At 44.9% G+C, this 17,635-nt stretch overlaps 1 protein-coding gene across 8 annotated transcripts in view; it reads left to right on the top strand.

Moving 5' to 3' along the window:
• The window catches only part of nrxn2b (neurexin 2b), a 659,388-nt gene that overhangs the window by 309,715 nt on the left and 332,038 nt on the right, over positions 1-17,635 (top strand). For 7 of the 8 annotated variants that reach the window (XM_086197055.1, XM_086197054.1, XM_086197053.1 and 4 more), the window contains 4 exons: positions 4,600-5,038; positions 6,390-6,773; positions 9,225-9,428; positions 11,969-11,995. In XM_086197055.1, coding sequence (XP_086053181.1) covers positions 4,600-5,038; positions 6,390-6,773; positions 9,225-9,428; positions 11,969-11,995 — 1,054 coding nt within the window. The remainder of the gene's footprint in view (positions 1-4,599; positions 5,039-6,389; positions 6,774-9,224; positions 9,429-11,968; positions 11,996-17,635) is intronic. The other variant, XM_086197049.1, reaches the window with a different exon arrangement.

Genomic DNA, 17,635 nt, shown 5'->3' with positions numbered 1-17,635 from the left:
AGTCCCTGACCCACGAGGCTGAAGTTGTGGGTGAGGTTACGGTGAGGTTACGCTAAGGGTTGAGAACGTTTCCTGGAAACGTGTGTAAGCTGGTACATTGTCCTCTGGAGTGATGAAAACACAGGTTTGTATGCGCGTTCCTGTTGTACACGCTCCTTACATGTGTGTTCAAAGTCACCCACATGAGAAGATCATATAGTGTGTGTGTGTGTGTGTGTGTGTGTGTGTGTGTGTGTGTGTGTGTGTGTGTGTGTGTGTGTGTGTGTGTGTGTGTGTGTTTTCTGGTCAGTGTGGTGGGCTGTGAAATCAGGTCTCTTTGCTCCTCCGCAGATTCTTTCTTTCTCTGTATGTCACCATCTGTCTCTCCTTCATAACCTCTCCGCTTCTTCTTCGCCCCCCCCCCCCAGACTGCCACCTTGCTTTCGCCCATTTCACACTCTGTCCTCCATCCCAGTCTTTCAGACCCCCCCCCCCCCATTACATCACTCCACCTCTCATCTTCTCTTTCTGGGGGGCAGTTTTGTGTAATTAAGTCCATGGTTAGCGCTGTTGGTATGCCAGCTTTGCCATCCTCGCGGCCAAATTAAAAATTGATTTCTTCGACTGATTCCATGCACTGGATGAGCGCTCTCGCCCTCCTCCTTGCCCTCACTCTCACGCACTCGCTCCTTCTATCCTGCCCTCCCAACTTCATATCGATGCTCTATTTACAGCCTCCGTCAAATGTCACCTTTTTTGCGTCACCCATCACCCTGCCTCCCTCCATTCCATATTCATTAGAGGCTCTGTCGTTGCAGTCTGTCACATCTTAACACTGGTGCAACGATAATCAATATTAAAACTGACATTTATTGCATCTTCAGTCAATAAAACAGATAAAATACCAGAAAAGAAAGCAACAAAGGCACCCTTGCAAAATTAAAAGGCCTTCATCAATTTGGCCAACGCTTGCTGTCGATATGTGGAACAGCACACAGGCTAACCAGAGGTGAGAAGACAGGACAGCCCAGAGGTGACAGGAAGTGACCTCACAGGCTCGTATCACGGCCTTTCTAAATACTAGATTCATGAACAGCGTTTCATACTGAAGGGTGATTTGTTCATGCATGTCGTCCACCGTTCAAAGTGCATCAGGAGAGTTTACCCCAGTGACCTTTGACCTGCTGGGTTTCAAATCTGCAGACTTTCTCAACCCAAATCAAGGGAATCTGCCCTGAGGAAGATGTTAGCCTGTAGTTAGCTGGCTTTTGCTTCCCGCTGTTGTCACTGGTACAAAGTACAAAGTGAAGGAATTACCTCCAATTGGCCCTGAAGTCCACTGGGACGCATGCAGGAAGGCCTAAGATTTTGCTGGTCAAAGGTCATCATCACCTCACATAAAGGTGATATCCCTGGAATGCCTTCCGAGAATTCCGTGGTCGAAGGTCAAAGGCCCTGTCACAGAGGCAGTCACGGTTACCACAGTGTCCTCACAATTCAGTTAAAAAAACAAAAACAAAAACCTTTTACTTTGATCCTTTTATGAGTCGGCGCGGCCAATAAGCATCTCAGCAGCGAGTCAATGGCTTGTTAGTTGACCTGTCATGACCCGGCCTTCCAGGAGTGTTGAGGGCGTAACACAAAATCCTTCTAGAGCCAGACAACCTTGAGGTTGCGAAGAAATGAAAGAAAGGCAGATGGTCATGCTGCTGAGTCAGCACACTCATTTATACAGAGCTCGCCCCTGACTGAGAGCAGAATGTCTGGCTCCTTGTGCTTTATGAAGGCTCTTGTTACTTGATACACCTTTCAGAGCAAGCCTGGTATGTCTCTCTCGAGCTGCCATGCATCTTTATATCCTACTGCCTCACCCTCCTCACCTTTCTCACTCACATCTTCTCTTTCCTCCCTTCTCTGCTACACCTTGAACACACATTCAACTTCTGTTTTTTAGCTTTTTGCCCCTGGCTTGTTTTGTCCTGTCTAGGTTAAAGAGCAAATACTAGAAATCTAGCTGCCAGCTAGACTTGAGTGTGTGCAGGACGCAGGAATCCCGACTGACTTCAGGGAGATGCTGCACAGGCTGAGGATCAGAAACATCCCCAGCATCAGTCACGCTGGTTGAAGTTAAAAACTGCACCATTGTATTCTGGATTTGGAGTCTAGCATGTTTGACAATCTACTGTATGTCTGGCTCATCAATGATTGGCTTTAATTTTTTTCTCAATTGTGAAATCACTGTAAGACATAACAAAGTGATACACTGACGATGACATGACACATCAGCAGTCGTGCAGGAGGGCCGGCTCTTAGGGAACTGAGTGCCGTGTCATGAACTCTCTGCGAGACACAATATTCATTTACAATTCCAATTTACAACCATCAAAACTACTTTGGCGGGACTCATCTGAGCCACGTGACAGATAGACTCGCCCGAACCTGACTTCCAGTATACGTTTAAATGAACCGTTGGCCTCATCTCGTCCTGCTCTGTTTGACTCATTTTGTTTTGTTCCTGTGTAAAATAAGTGAATAACTCCATAAACGGGAGCGTCCACCTCTGCCAAGGCGATATGACATCATCATGGAGCAGTCTGTGGATCATCAAAAGCCATGCTTAACTTTTTGAGTTACTGTATGCTGCTAACAGACAAACCAGTGCTGCTAATCACATTAGCTGCTTGGCAGAGGTAATAAAGCTGCAGGCTGCAGCATGGATAAATAAATATATGTAACTGAAAATGAATAAAGTAAAAATAATCCTGCTCCCTTTTCTTTATGTCGCCTACGCCTCTCTTTTCTAACACCTTAAGCCAGGTGAGCTGACACCTTATTAGCTGGCAGTTTTCAGCGTTATCATGGCCAATTACCAGGACTAATCTGTGCTAATGACGGCATTATGAGGTGCACAGTACATGTGGCAGTGTGGCCAATGTGGGAGATAACCAAAGGAGGCTTAAATTCCAGAATATCCCGGCGTATCAGTGTCACTGTATGGTGCTCGCTGAGGCTGTGTGTAGGAGTGGTGTTGACAGAGAGGAGGAGACAGAGTGCAGAGGACCACACCACTCACGGCGAACCTTTCCACCATGCAAATATTGAGACAAGCAAACAAACTGCAGCTTTAGTGGCTAATTCAAAGATAGTAATGCAGGACTGATGCAGCGCCTTGAGGAGTAGTTTACCAGTGTCATTACACTAACTAGGAAGCAAGTAGTTCATAACAGTTTAAATGGAAAGGGGCCAACATGGCCTTGAATGAGTGCCAAGCTTCAAACACAAGCAGCAGGTTGACTTTTCCACATCTTTGCTCAGTGACGAGTCCACAGAACACGTCAGGCTGAAGCTTTCCAATAACAGAACAATCTCCTCAAACCTGGACGCTGCAACAGCTGAAGAAAACAAAGACATAAATACAGAGGGCATTAATTCATTTCTCTCTCCATTACCTCTCAGAGTGTGTGTGTGTGTGTGTGTGTGTGAGAGAGAGAGAGAGAGAGAGCGAGCATGAAGAGTGGAACAGCGTGAACAGAAAACACACAGAGGAACAAACAAAGATCTAAGCTCTTCACACTATTACCTTGAGGACTGCTTCTCCCAACGCCGTCTACGGGGTGTTCAGCAAATAAAAAGAGAAGTAAAACTATGAAAGACAGGGATAATTTACTTTGCCTTTAGCACTTAATCCATTATGAATGCACACAGTGAGGCATTGACACACACTTTGAGCTGAAACAATAGAGCTGTATTTCATCAAAGGCTTTTAGAGACATTTGCATTAAGGCTGTAGGCAACATTCATTTCTGGATTTCCCTCTGAGTCTTTCTCTTGTCTTCTTTATTTATTTCATTTATTGCACATGTATGGAGCCCTCGAGTGGCCGTAGAGAGAAAAATGATAATATGTGCATAAAAAGAGAGCGTATGTGTTTTGATTTCATTATCATTCCAAACTATTTAGTTGTTTGGAGCCGAGGACACTCGTTGGCCCCGAGTCTTTGCTCAGTGTTTGTGAATTTGAAGAAATTTCTTCGCAATATTACACCACTCTGCTCGACATTTGATGCCCTGAGATGGTGGAAGAGCAAGAAGTGATGAGTGTCACTGCTCTTTCCAGAGACACACACACACACACATCTCTCTCATTCATGATTTGGTTCATCATTTCCCCGTGCTGTCAAAACCTCCCAGTACCCACTATGTCAACTGTCACTTGAAATTAATTTGGGCAATTACGATGCATCTGCAGCTGTTCCACAGGTTTGCCGCCAAACTTTTTACAGCATTTTGTGTTTTCGACGACGTTAACCTTTCTCCCCCTCGTGCAGGTGTTCAAAAACAAGAAACCCCCACCCTATTTTGATGAAATCCTAAAGATTTAAAATCGAGAAATCTCTGAACTCTGGCCAAGTGCAGGGCAGGTGGTGGTAGCAAACACATGTCATGTGGTAGCCTCACACCCACATGTCATAAAGTTGAGTCAATTCAAAATTCAGACACGGTGATCAAATATTTGTTCAAAGGCCTGGCACACACACAGAACTTCTGATTTGTGCAGTGACGGACCATCATGTCACCGCCGCTAATCGGAATGATGTCCTTGTGACTGTTTTCTCTCCAGGTGGTGTACAAGAACAACGACTTCAAGCTGGAGTTGTCTCGGCTGGCCATCGAGCGCGACCCTAAAATCACCTTGAACGGCGACCTCGTGTTCCGCTGCGAGGATGTGGCGGCTCTGGATCCTGTCACATTTGAGACGGCCGAGTCCTACATCTCCCTGCCCAAATGGAACACAAAGAAGACGGGATCAATCTCCTTCGACTTCCGCACCACAGAGCCCAGCGGACTCTTGCTGTTCAGCCATGGCCGCCCTCAGGGCCCTAAAGAGCAGAAGCCCGGGAGGGAGCTGAAGACAGATTACTTCGCCATGGAGCTGCTGGATGGGTATTTGTACCTGCTGATCGATATGGGCTCCGGAAAAACAAAGCTGAAGGCCAGCAACAAGAAGGTCAACGATGGGGAGTGGTGTCATGTGGATTTCCAGAGAGAAGGAAGGAAAGGTGAGGAGTGCTTTAGAATTCAATAACATGAGAGAGTTGAGCATGTGACATCTTTGCTCCAGCGTCATCTGAAGGAGAATTTCTGTGTATCACTTTCCTACATTGATGTGCAACCAGCAGCATGTTGACAAGACTTGACAAAGTCAAACCTTGACAGTTTACTGACACCTACATTATCTCAAGACAGCGACTGAAGTCATCTCTAAAGAGCATTTGAGAGACGCATTTGAAGAGAAACGTCTGGCCCCACCCACCGTCATCCTGCTGCGGTCACGTGATCATCGAGAGTCTGAACAATGTGACTTCCTTTGGAATGATGAGTTTACCTGAATATGTGAAGTCCAGCTTTAGTTTGACAGCTTCACACAGCAACACAACTCTCTAATGAAAAGAACAGTGCAGGGTGGGGGCGGGGCTATTTCTAGAAATTCTTACCGGCATGTTGTTGGCCTCTTTAACTGACTGTCAAAGCCACTTATTTGTCTATGATACATTTTGTTGAATCTGAGTTTGTAAAAAAAAAAACCAAAACAGACAAACAAGCGGAACCCGTGTTGACAATGTGTGGCCCTTAAATGTCCTTCGATCCTCCGACACCTTCACGCTGGCAACCCCAAAACTATGAAGTCAATGATTTGTCAGTCTTAGAAAAGTAAACTGCGCTGACTTTGGCCGACTCATGCGGTCACGGCCAGACCAGAGCTAAGAAAGCGAATGAATAAGAGGGTGGCGTTATTTGCTCTTGTGAGTTTGTCTGGTAACGTGTCTTGCAGCAGCAGCCACGAGCAGGAGCATCTGCATGTTTAAGTGCGGAGTGCCTGATGAACGATCTGTAGGTGGGCGAGCAATGTGGACATTATATCTGCCGCTAATGGTGTGTTATAATGAGGAAGGGTGTGAAGAAGTGTGCGTGTCTGTGTGTACGTGTGCATGTGATATCACTGCTGCTCCTGCTGTAATTGGCTTTTAATAGAAAATTAAGACAGAGTCGTTAATCACAGAAAGGGAGAGGGCCTTTTGTTTCACCCACTCCCCGCTGCATTCTGCTTCCCTTCTCCTCCATTTAGCCTATTACAAACACATTAGACAGACTCTCTCTCTCTCTCTCTCTCTCTCATCACTGCCATCTATTCTCCCTATTTCGTGTCTGTCCTTCTGTCTCTGTCTCTGTCCTCCAAGTCATTTACTCCTCCACGTGACTCGTCAATCATTTGCACCGTCCCCTTTGACATACACAAGTAGATGTGCGCCCCTCCTGGCCTCTGTGTTTTCACAGCCACAGACTGGGTTCATATTTTAGAAAGACAATTTCCAGCTCATACCTTTTCTCGTTCATGTTTTTGTCTTCAAGGATCCATCTCAGTCAACAGCCGGAGCATGCCCTTCAGCTCCCCAGAGGGCAGTGAGATCCTGGACTTGGACAGTGACATGTACCTGGGCGGGCTGCCTGAGTCCAAGTCTGATCTCATCCTGCCACCTGAGGTTTGGACGGCGCTTCTCAACTACGGCTACGTAGGCTGCGTCCGGGACCTCTTCATCGATGGTAAAAGCCGTGATGTCCGGCGTCTGGCAGAGATCCAGAGCGCGCTGGGGGTCAGCAGTTTCTGCACCCGGGAGTTGCAGAAGCGGTGCAGCAGCACCCCCTGTGGCAATGGAGGTCTGTGCAAAGAAGGCTGGAATCGCTACATATGTGATTGCACTGGCACAGGATACCTGGGCACCAACTGTGAAATAGGTAGGTGCGGGGAAGGAGAGTGTGTGGGGGTGGTGGGACCATAGTTTGTGAAGAAACATCGAAACCTTTGATGATTACTGATATTTGACAGCCGTGTCGGGCAGACACACACACACACACACACACACACACACACACACACACACACACACACACACACACCGGTGACTCCTTTGAGAGGTGCTGATCACTGAAGACTGAAGTGTGACACACTCTTGGCTCCATTCGCAATGTTTCGCGTGAAAATGACGTTTCGGTGGTTAGGCCTTCTTCAGATTTGCTAGACCCCATGACATGTGGTGTTTATCGAGGGCTGGTTCTCACAAGGCACACCTGAAGGTGGCAGCAATCATCACGCAGGTCAACTTGTTGAGTAGTCATTGGAGGCGGTGTCATGAGCCTGGCATCAGAGGTTTAGCTCTGATGTGATGCGATGAGCCTGACTTGGGTCAAATGTGGGCAGTCTAAGGTGGACCTGTGGATGAAATTCAGCTGTCACACTGCTGACAAAACAACACTGAGACAATGCCATCATCCAAAGCCAATTGTGTGCCCGAGGAGAACTGAACTGAGACCAGATGCGGCCCTCATTTGGGCCAGACAGTCAGTGCCGTCTGGGGAAGGCACGCTGTCAGCTTTCTCACAGTGGACTGTAAAAGCTGCAAAGGGGATTACAAATAGTCCCGGTTTAGCGCAGTTAATGCAAAAGTGCTGAATCAGAAATGCCGTACAATGCAGCCACAAAAGACGTTTAGAACATGTTGACACAGTTGACCAGGGCCTGGGGCCAAAGTTGGCCCTCCGCAAGGTTCAGGTTGTCTCACCACCATTTGCCTGCCTATTATTCATTATAATGAAAAATAAGAGGCCTAATCATCAAATATGAATGACTCAAACATTGTTCAGAAATATTCTGTGAATAAGGTAAGACACGGAGGATCCCTCTCTTTTCATAAGCGAGGCACCCTTGCAGCAGAGACACCCATAGAGCCAAAACCAAAGGTGCCTTGGAGCAAAAGCATCTCTGCCTTTGGACTACAGACCACCGTTGAGTTTCAGTTGAGGGGAAAGCGTGGCCCTCTAATCCGCACGACCCTGCAGCTGCTCATCTGAAGCAGGTTTGTATGAACTTAATGCGACCTGAGGCTCCCTGGTGTCGTGGCCCACTGGATTGGGGGGGGGGGTTGACTTGTGATGCTGGCAGCCGTGCGGGGGAGCACCCACTCTTTTGTCAGTATCTGTAGCAGTCACACAAACTCCGGTGTCAGACACACATTGCGAGGCGTAGAGAGCCAGGCAACCAGCCCCGTGTATGATTCATCTCAGTTAGCTGCAGGCTCCCTTCTTCATTTTTTTTTTTTTTTTTTTAATCTTTGCACATTTGTGGGGGTGAGTGAATCATGACTGCATGTGATTCTGGGCGACAATGAGGGTAATGAGGGAAAGAGATTATAATCAGGACAGTGGAGGTAGAGGATAAGATGTCTTCATATGGGAACAGTTTTGTTTGTGGCTGTTCAGAGGAGGAGCGATGCTCTCCTGTCATCTAGTGGAGGTTTGTGTTACCGCAGCCTTGTGGTGCTTCTCCCCCAGCCACATCCTCTGTTACTGGGTCAGTGCAGGGATGAATGGAGTAGTCAGGGATAGCGACTAGTGGTCAAATATCCCTGAGGATATCACAGATCCCTCCATGACACCTACAGTAGCAGCAGTGATGATGTTTGAAGGAGAATCAGGATGATAATGAATGCTTGGTAGGATAGATGGATAGAAAAGCGCGGCGTGGGGACTGTGAGTAAGGTTCTGTGTTGTTCTAGCACGGTTCCACATTTTCTTTCTTTTCTTTAGTCTGCATTCTAAAACATGAACGTTTGAAGTGCCATGTGACTCGCGTTCAGCTGGTGACACATATCGACCCACTCTCCACAATAAAAGCACTCCTCAGGGAGCTGTCACTCAACACAGCCGTGTGTTTCTGACAGTTTCAAGGGACTTTAACTCGGTCGTGCCGAGTTTGAATAAAAACGTCTTGGAAACCTGCTGTACTTTTGTTTTTTTTGTCATTTTTCCCGTGCAGTATTTGATTCATTATAAATATTCTCGTGGGCTGCTAACGTCTGTTACTACAGATATTTCCAACATGAAGGCATCACTCGCTACTAAAAGTTGCCTTCGAGTGCAGCCATGATTCATGCCATCATTGGACAAGTTCATTCTGTGTTAATTCAAGGAAAACCAAAACATAAGAAGACAAGCTGAAAGCTTCCACATCTGTGCTAGGAGAGGATGTGTGCCTGCTGAAACTGGGACACTTCTATTTCAATCATTTCATTGTATCGACAATGAACTGGATGAATCCTTCTACTTGGCATTCACACGAGTCCTCCTCCCCCTGACTTTCATGTGACCTACTTTCTCACTCCTGTGTCACCTCCTCTCACCCCTCTCCAGAAGCAACAGTGCTGAGTTATGACGGGAGCATGTACCTGAAAATCATCATGCCCATCACCATGCACACGGAGGCGGAGGACGTGGCGCTGCGCTTCATGTCTCAGCGGGCGTACGGTCTACTTATGGCCACCACCTCCAAGGAGTCAGCAGACACCCTGCGGCTGGAGCTGGACGGAGGCCGCGTCAAACTCACCGTCAACCTTGGTAGGCCGACATCGTGGATGTCCCTCCCCTCCATCTCAAGCCTCTGCATCCTTTTCATCCTGGGTTTCAAGCCATTATTTTTAGCATCAGGTAGCTGGGGAAGCTTCAAAATATGTCTCTCAGTTGCCTTAAACTTGCCTCTCCTGCTATATTTTAAAAAAAAAACAACCACCCAGTTGACATTACACGAAGCTTGGAGCTATATTTATTGGAGAAACTGAGCTACAGATATAGAAACTTCCCTTTCACTAACTGATAATGTGCTTGTGGTAACAAAATAAGGCTAAAAATGTCAAGGTTTACTCGTTTCCTTTAGTCATCCATCCCACCCTCTCTGCTCTGCATCAACTCCTCCTCTCAGCTCCTCTTCCTCCTCACAAAGCTCCATCTCAGTGAGACTCAGTGGCCTGAGCCTGCAAACCTGAACCCACAATCCTGTTTCTAGATGCTTCGTGGTGGCTTCGCTCCTGAGTTGCTCTTCCTCATGGCTTTGCTACCTGAGGGGCTGCTGGGGTCCCCCCTTTGCCTGGTGGGGGTGAGACAGAAATCAGCTCATATGGAATTCGAAGAAAGCAAGCGTTTATTGTTCAAATTTCCCCGGGCAAATGGGTTTGATCCTTCAGTCTCTAGTTCTTTTGATGGAGGGAAGTTTCTACTCTGAACTGTGGAAAAACATGACGGAGGTGCACTATTGTTGAGTTGTTGAGTTGAGGCCACCACAGAGACAGGAACTGGGTGACAGGATAAACATAGGCGGCCATTCCTCCCTGCCTTTCTTTCTTTTTTTTTCTCTGTCATTCATAAGCACCTTCCCCTATCCACAACTCAGAAGATGGAACTTTTCATCCCTTCAACGGCCTGTATGTCTGCGGCCTCGGATCAAACAGCCAGCGTGACCGCCTCGCAGCGTCCTGGATTCATCCACTCAGCAGATCTCCCTGCTTCTAATCCCTCCATCACTGCAAAACACAGAACTGTTACAGTCTTACATTTGATTTCCATCATTCTGTTCTCAATAAGGCTTAAACGACACCTCAAAAAAAGCCACGCAGTTAAGATTTTAAAGCTCTTTTGCGAGGAAAATTAATTAAAACTAAGCCATCCCACTGTTGGCAGAGAATTCCAGATATCTGTTATGTCTCTCTTTCCAAAATTGAATCTTTTTTTTTTTTGTCAGATAATTAAGATCCTTGTTCTAATTAGTTACTGGGAAAGACTGTAATTAGACAAATTGAGTCTTAATGATATTTATTAGCCATCACTGATAACCTGTTCGATGTGTTTGTCTCAGACGCTCTCAGGAGGCGTCTCACACAAACCTTCTTCAGAAAACACTGACAGCCTTTAGCGAGAGGAGCATCCACACGGCTGCCCGGCAGCACGTCTGGCCCGTGACTGCAGCTGGGATTGTGGCATTCGTCCCCATCGCCGCAGTGATGCCGGTCCCTGGCTGTTTGTGTCCACTATTCTGTAGCGGTTGACAGCTCGAGACCACAACCCAACCACACAGCCACATGCACGTGTGAATATCAACCACTAGATGGCAGCATGACCAAAAACAATCAAGTCATGAGCTTCTGTAATGGATGATAATAATCATAAGGATAATTTAAACAGGAAATCTGCCGTGCACACATGAAAGGACCCAAGTCCCTGCTGCTCAGCTTCCAGTGTATTGTTAAAGGATGTGGAGTCACACCAGCTGTTTGCTGACAACTTGCCAAAACCGCTCTCTTAAAAGTTGTTTTTATAGCCAGTAGAGCACATTTGGGTCTTCACAGTGGTTCATGTGCACCCGGCGTGAGGTGGTTGGGAAGTGCAGATCACCCTTCGTATCATTTACACTGCTGGGTCTCTCTGCAGAAGGCAAGCGCATCTCAAATTCTCCCAAAAGTGAAGTTAAAGACCCAGGGACTTCTCCAGTGACGCAGCAGCTGCAGGAGCACAGCTGGAGAGCAGTTGCAGTCATGGTCAGATATTTCCCAACGTTTCTCTGGGTAATACTGCTGAAGCATTTTATGGTTGCTGGGAGGGAAAAGAAAAAAAAAAGTAGAATATTTTAAATAAACCGCCAGCTGAGCTTTGCCAGCTGGTTTGTTGAGTCGGTGATGTTCCGTGTTTCAGAACTGAGCTCCGCCCAGCAGAACTTTGCTTCTGTTGTCTGTTTAAGAATAAAGGAATTCTGAATTCTTCATTAATTATAACGTAAATGTAGACTGAGTTTCGTGACGCAGGGAGGCGTGTCATCATCATGGACCCTGTGATGCTGTTCTTGCCTTCTGCTGAACTTTTTCAGCGTGTGTGTGTGTGTGTGTGTGTGTGTGTGTGTGGGGGGGGTGGGGGTGTATGAGATGGTGGAGAAGGGTGATCCTGACTCAGAGCCTGTCCCCGGATGGTGGCCTCATAGAAGTTCTTGGTTGTCTGCAGAATTTACCTTGAAGGATGTAAAATGTCTCTTTTTTCTCTCTTATATCTTCTCTCCTCTTTCTTTCTCCTCTTCTTTTGATTTGATCTCACCATTTCACTCTCTCTCCCACCAGATTGTATCAGGATAGACTGTAGCCTCAGTAAGTGGTCCTATCCGTTTTTTTTATCCTGATTAAAGTGTATCTGTCTCATATGATCAGAATTCTGTGCAGTTGCCCTTTTCTGTTCCCTCAACACTCACGTCTTTCAGTTTTCTTTCCCTTCTTTGATTTTTTTGAATGATTAAACACCTTTCTCTCTAATTCCTATTCATCCTTTTCCAAATCTGTTATATTTTTCACTCTTTCCATTTAAGTCATGACACTTTAAATTCCACTTTTCCGTGACATATTTAATTAAAGTTTGACTGGTACAATTATCAGAATCCTCCATTCCGTTATCATCAGCTTCCTTCCACACTCTGCCTGGAAATTGTTTAATTGCTCGTTCCTTCCTGATGCCCATTCTAGTCTTTTTTTTTCTGCCAACTGTCTCCAAACACACATTCAGAAAAGGGCAACTTGACGCCACCCTGTGTGATGTTCCTCTTTTCCATTATGCTGCGCGGAGCCGCGGCTCCACTCGGCTGCTCTCATGGGTGTTCCCGCTTTTCTATTTGGGACAAACTGTAGTTTCGGCCCCAGAAAGCTAATTGCTTATCCGCTGAGAAATCGTACCACCTGGTGCGTGCTTGTTTCAGAGCAAGCAAATGTTTTTCTACCTCATGCTGACAGAATGATTGCAAACTGTTATTTCTATCATGGCTTCTGACAATTGAACAACAAGCGGACAGGTAAGTACTGCCAGCCACGGCGACAGAAGTGGAGAAAACCTGCCACCACGTCTGTGTCATTGTGTGAATGTTGGGCATTCTCATAATGTCTTTTTTGAGGGTAGAAAGGTGAGGGCTTGACTTTGATTTAACTAAGGGGTGTACGCGCGCGCACAAACACACACACACACACACACACACACACACACACAGAGCTTTAACAAAAAAAGTGTGTTTAGAGAAACTGGATGAGTATTTATTGAGTCAATTCACTGCAGTCAGAGGGATTAAGGTTTGCATTCGGGATTAAATAGAAAATTAGCATAATGATTTAATGTGTTGTGGTGACCATTTTAGCATAATAAAAGTATTTAAATGTTAATCTCACTTTTTTGCTAATAAGTACCTCCACTGTCTTTTCTCTGCGTATTTAAAACGCACGAAGAGTTGTATTCATGTCAGCCTTGATTTGGCGAGTTGTGCCAGTTCAGCCGTCTTTGCCAGGCGCGTCAGTGGCTCCAGCTGATGCCTGAAGGAGGGAGCTGCTGGCGCTCCAGGTGCCTCCTGCCATGCTCCTGCCTGACAACTAGATGGCACACAAACACTGAGAATTCTGCGTGGTGGCTTGAGGCCGTTGGGCTGCATATGAATGACTCGCTGTCTTTATCAGTGCAGCTGATCTTGTATTTTATAGTTAAAGTCACAGCAGATTTATGGGCTCTAATGTGAGACATATTGCAATTTCTGCCTCCTGTCTTTTTTCATGGAAACGGCACTTTTTAAATTGACTCTTTTCGTGTGTTTGCTGCTCACGCAATCATCTGTCAGGGACTGGGATTCAGTTGTTTTTGAAAAAAATGTATTTTATAAACCTTTATATACCGGTAGTTCTTTTTTTTGAGGGGGGGGGGGGGGTGAGCACCTTGGTGGTGCAGTGCCCTGCTTGGTGGCCTCTTGGTCAGACTATAAAAGATCCAGAGACATAATGGTGAGGGAAACAGTGAGAGACAGAGACTAATAAAAGAGAGAGAGAGAGAGAGGGATGCAGGGCAGAGACAACAATTTATTCAACGCCATGACATCTCTGAGGTCGATTCCTCCTCCAGAGCCCTGCAGTTGCTAAAGCCCCCAGCACCAGCGAGACAATCAGGGAACCAAAGTGTCCCTGCTAGCCTGCCCATCCACATCGTAGTCCTGGCTCTGATTCAGCTCAGCATTGATGGCAGCAGCTACTGAAATCAAACTGAAGCTAGACTGCATGCCTGCAGATGAACAGTTCAGGACATGAGTGATATTCAGGAAGTATACATTACTTATTGCATAATCATCTGACAGACTGCACTTGGCTTTCAGCCAGACGTGTATGCCAATTATTCTGGGAGAAGTAGGCAAATTTAGCGAAAACCCAGCTGCAAATTTTATATGTTTCCCTCTTCTTTCACATTTTTCAGTTCTTAAGTAACATGCAATGAATACCAACTGCAGAACGAATTCATAGTCGTGTACTATTTCTCCAAACATTGTGTCATCTTCAGAGAAATCAAATTATTTAATGAAAAGTTCGAGCTAATTTGCATGTTGCTCACAATAAAAAAAGATACTTCAATACAAATTATTGCTATTATTCCAAGTGCAATCCACATTAGGACTTAAAAGCTTATTCATAATCCTCTGATTCTGTTTTATGTTGTTTTCATTAATTTCAAGTAAAGTGATGTTCTCTTTAGATACCCGCCCACCCCCTCCATCTCCCCCCACAGCCTCAAAACCGGTTCCAGTTGTGCCCCTCCCCGTACTCCCACTATGCTAAGTTTATCAGTCCTGTGGATGATATGAGAGCTCACACGTTCATCTTGTACAACAGAACATTTTATTGGATACTTGTAAAACACTTCATCATAAAAGTATTATTGTACTGTCAACGTCTTACTGCAGGAAGAGCAGTATTTGGGAGTACGTGATGGAATCAATTCTCAATTAAATTGCAATTAAAACTGCTGAAGGGGAAATAGATAATTTTGCCTATGTATTGGCATTTTTTTAAATCACTAGTTTAAAGAGAACACAATGATATAAAGTCATTAAGGACAAATGGATTGTAAAAGACAATGAAATTGGAATGCCACAATAAAGAAGTAGCATACAAGCCCTGCAGGTACGCCAGCTTGTGTTCAGCACTCAGTACGCCGGCGTTCAGGTTCAGCTGTTATTTCTATTCCTACAAGCCTTTTTCTCTGGCAGGGCACTAAAGTGAAGGATCAGCTTCATGTGCGTCGCTGCAGTAAAGGGAACATTGATGGCGGTCTACCACATTAACGCCACTGACTATGATAGGGAGCAGAGCTGCAGCCCTCAGCTTGAGGCAGGTCAGGGTGTCAAGCTGATGATATCTGCTTGGAAGGTGGCCTTTCAGCTGCTAGCAGCACCTTCTTAGCTCAAGATCAGACCGGCTCTGGCGTGACATATGGCCAGCATGTGGAGTACCAGCTCTCAGTCTGTTCTGTCATACCCTTTGGCCCATAAATCTGCAAGTACATGGACGCACAGCGTGTGCATGTATATTAAATAGATTAAAATTAGCTATTGATTATTCACTGTATAAGCATAACAACACTTTTCACCAGTTACCGCCATATATATATATACATACATACATACATATATATGTGTGTATATATGTATATATATACATGTATATGTATATATATATACATATGTGTTTGTATATATACATATATATGTATGTATATATGTATATATATACATGTATATGTATATATACATATGTGTTTGTATATATACACATATATGTATGTATATATATATGTGTGTGTGTGTGTGTATATGTATATATATACATATACATGCATATGTATATATACACATATGCATGTATATGTATATATACATATATATGTATGTATGTATATATGTGTGTATATATGTATATATATACATATACATGTATATGTATATATATACATATACATGTATATATATACATATATGTGTGTGTGTATCTATATATATACATATATATACATAGATACACACACACACACACACACACACACACACACACACACACACATATATATATATATATATATATATATATATATATATATATATATATATATATATATATATTTGATTTAATTAAACGGAGGTTTTGTGCCCTTCAGTGCGTTTTAAATCATTTCTTACTCTGTCTGCTGGTTAAATGATGCATGTCTGGTCTCTTACTGACCTTTTTTTCCACTTTTGAGTGAACATCTTAAAAAGTGCACCTCCCCCCTCCAGTTTTGAGAATGTAGGGAGAAAAAGGTGCTTCTACCTTCTTATGTGTAGCTGCTTCTGTCATTGCTGGTGTTTTCAGTCTCAAGTGATCAAAGCCCCTCTGTCCTGATAAAGCAGATTACATCAGTCATGAGAGCTCATTTTGGAAATTAGGAAAGTGTCTCCCTGATGTTTAATGAATGTATCGGTGTACGGAAGGTCCAACTGTTCAAACCGAGCTGGAAATCGATCCATTCGGAGGCTGGCGTTTAATCCTATTTACATGTAGTTTTTTTCATATTTGTGAAAACAGGTGCGCGGTTTTAGCAGAGCAGTCGAGCTCAGCCGTGACCGCCCACCTTCACAATGACTCTGCTCTGTTCAGTGATTACATGGATGGATCAGCAGATCCCTCATATCAAGAGTTTAGCCTCAGGGACAAAGACGACCAGCAAGCTGAAGAATCATAACCACAAAATGTTTGATTTAGTGCAAAAAAAAAAGAAAAGAAAAAGAAGGCAAAGGTACAAGACCGTGTGCTTGAGTATGGAAGAGTTCAGGAATTCCTCATCCAATAATGCATTGCAAATGATATATCTGACCCGAGTAGCTGACAGTGACTGGTTCAGTAATCATCTCCATGGTAACAGCCCTGCTCCAGCAATCAGATGTGTCGCTGATAAACTGTAGGATTGTGGGTAGCGTAGTTCTTCTCTGCGAGCTGTCTCATAAAACTCAAGGCATCTGCAGGGGCAGATGCCGTCGTCGAGCCTCCTGCTCACGGGTGATGATGACATCAGTGCTAACAGTCAACCCAGCCCCTCTGACTGTTTCACAGCTGGAACCTCACTGTTGAGCTCTGGAACAGGAACACAGCAGCGACAGTACCATGACATCACCTCAGTGCTATCCAGTACTTTCCCAGAATATCAAATACCTTGACATCTTATTGCCCCCACACACATGCAGGCTGTGTCAATGAAGCCGTGATCCTCCTCAGTCTGAGCAGCTCCCACCCAGGCTGCCAGGTGTCATAATAGTCCTCCTCCATGTATTCTGGGCAATAACAACTACTAAAATATGTAGTACACAGATGCAGTCCAGGTAGTGTCATGGCTTATTTTAGTCTAATTTGGGGTGTTTCTTTTCTCCCATTCCTGTTTTGTCTCATTTGTTTCCGGCTGGTTTTTGGACTTTCCCAGTGAATGACCAATATTGGCTTTGAGTGAACATGTGAAGCACTCCGATCCGGAGCAGTAATGTCCTGCATCCCAGCCTGATGCAGGAGGCACTTGAAGTTGCCCTCAGCTCACATCGCAGAGTTTGTGAAGTTTGCGTATGTATCAGACTGTATAGAATTTATTTTGGAGATGCTTGGATTGGGATTTGATTTTTTTTTTTTAAAGCAATTTAATGCTCCAGTGGAGGTTAACGATTTTTTATTTAATGTTAATTTTATCCTCCGTGACTCCAGGCCAAATGTAATGCAATGAGTATTCTATTAACATAATGCCTTGAATCTGTGCACCCTCAGAGACGGATACATCATTTGATACAAAAGATTTATACCCAAAGCCATCAGCCCGCAGACTCACCTGAAATAACCACGTGGCTCTTTGTCACTGCTGTTCCACAAAAATCAACAAATTCCCACAAGAAAACACATACGCATCTCCACCACTTCATTTAA

This window comes from Aulostomus chinensis, chromosome 24 (assembly GCF_037954235.1).
Source record: "Aulostomus chinensis isolate RoL2024-O1b breed Wild chromosome 24, RoL_Achi_v1.0, whole genome shotgun sequence".
NCBI lineage: Eukaryota > Metazoa > Chordata > Actinopteri > Syngnathiformes > Aulostomidae > Aulostomus > Aulostomus chinensis.
This window is presented reverse-complemented; position numbering and strand designations above follow the sequence as displayed.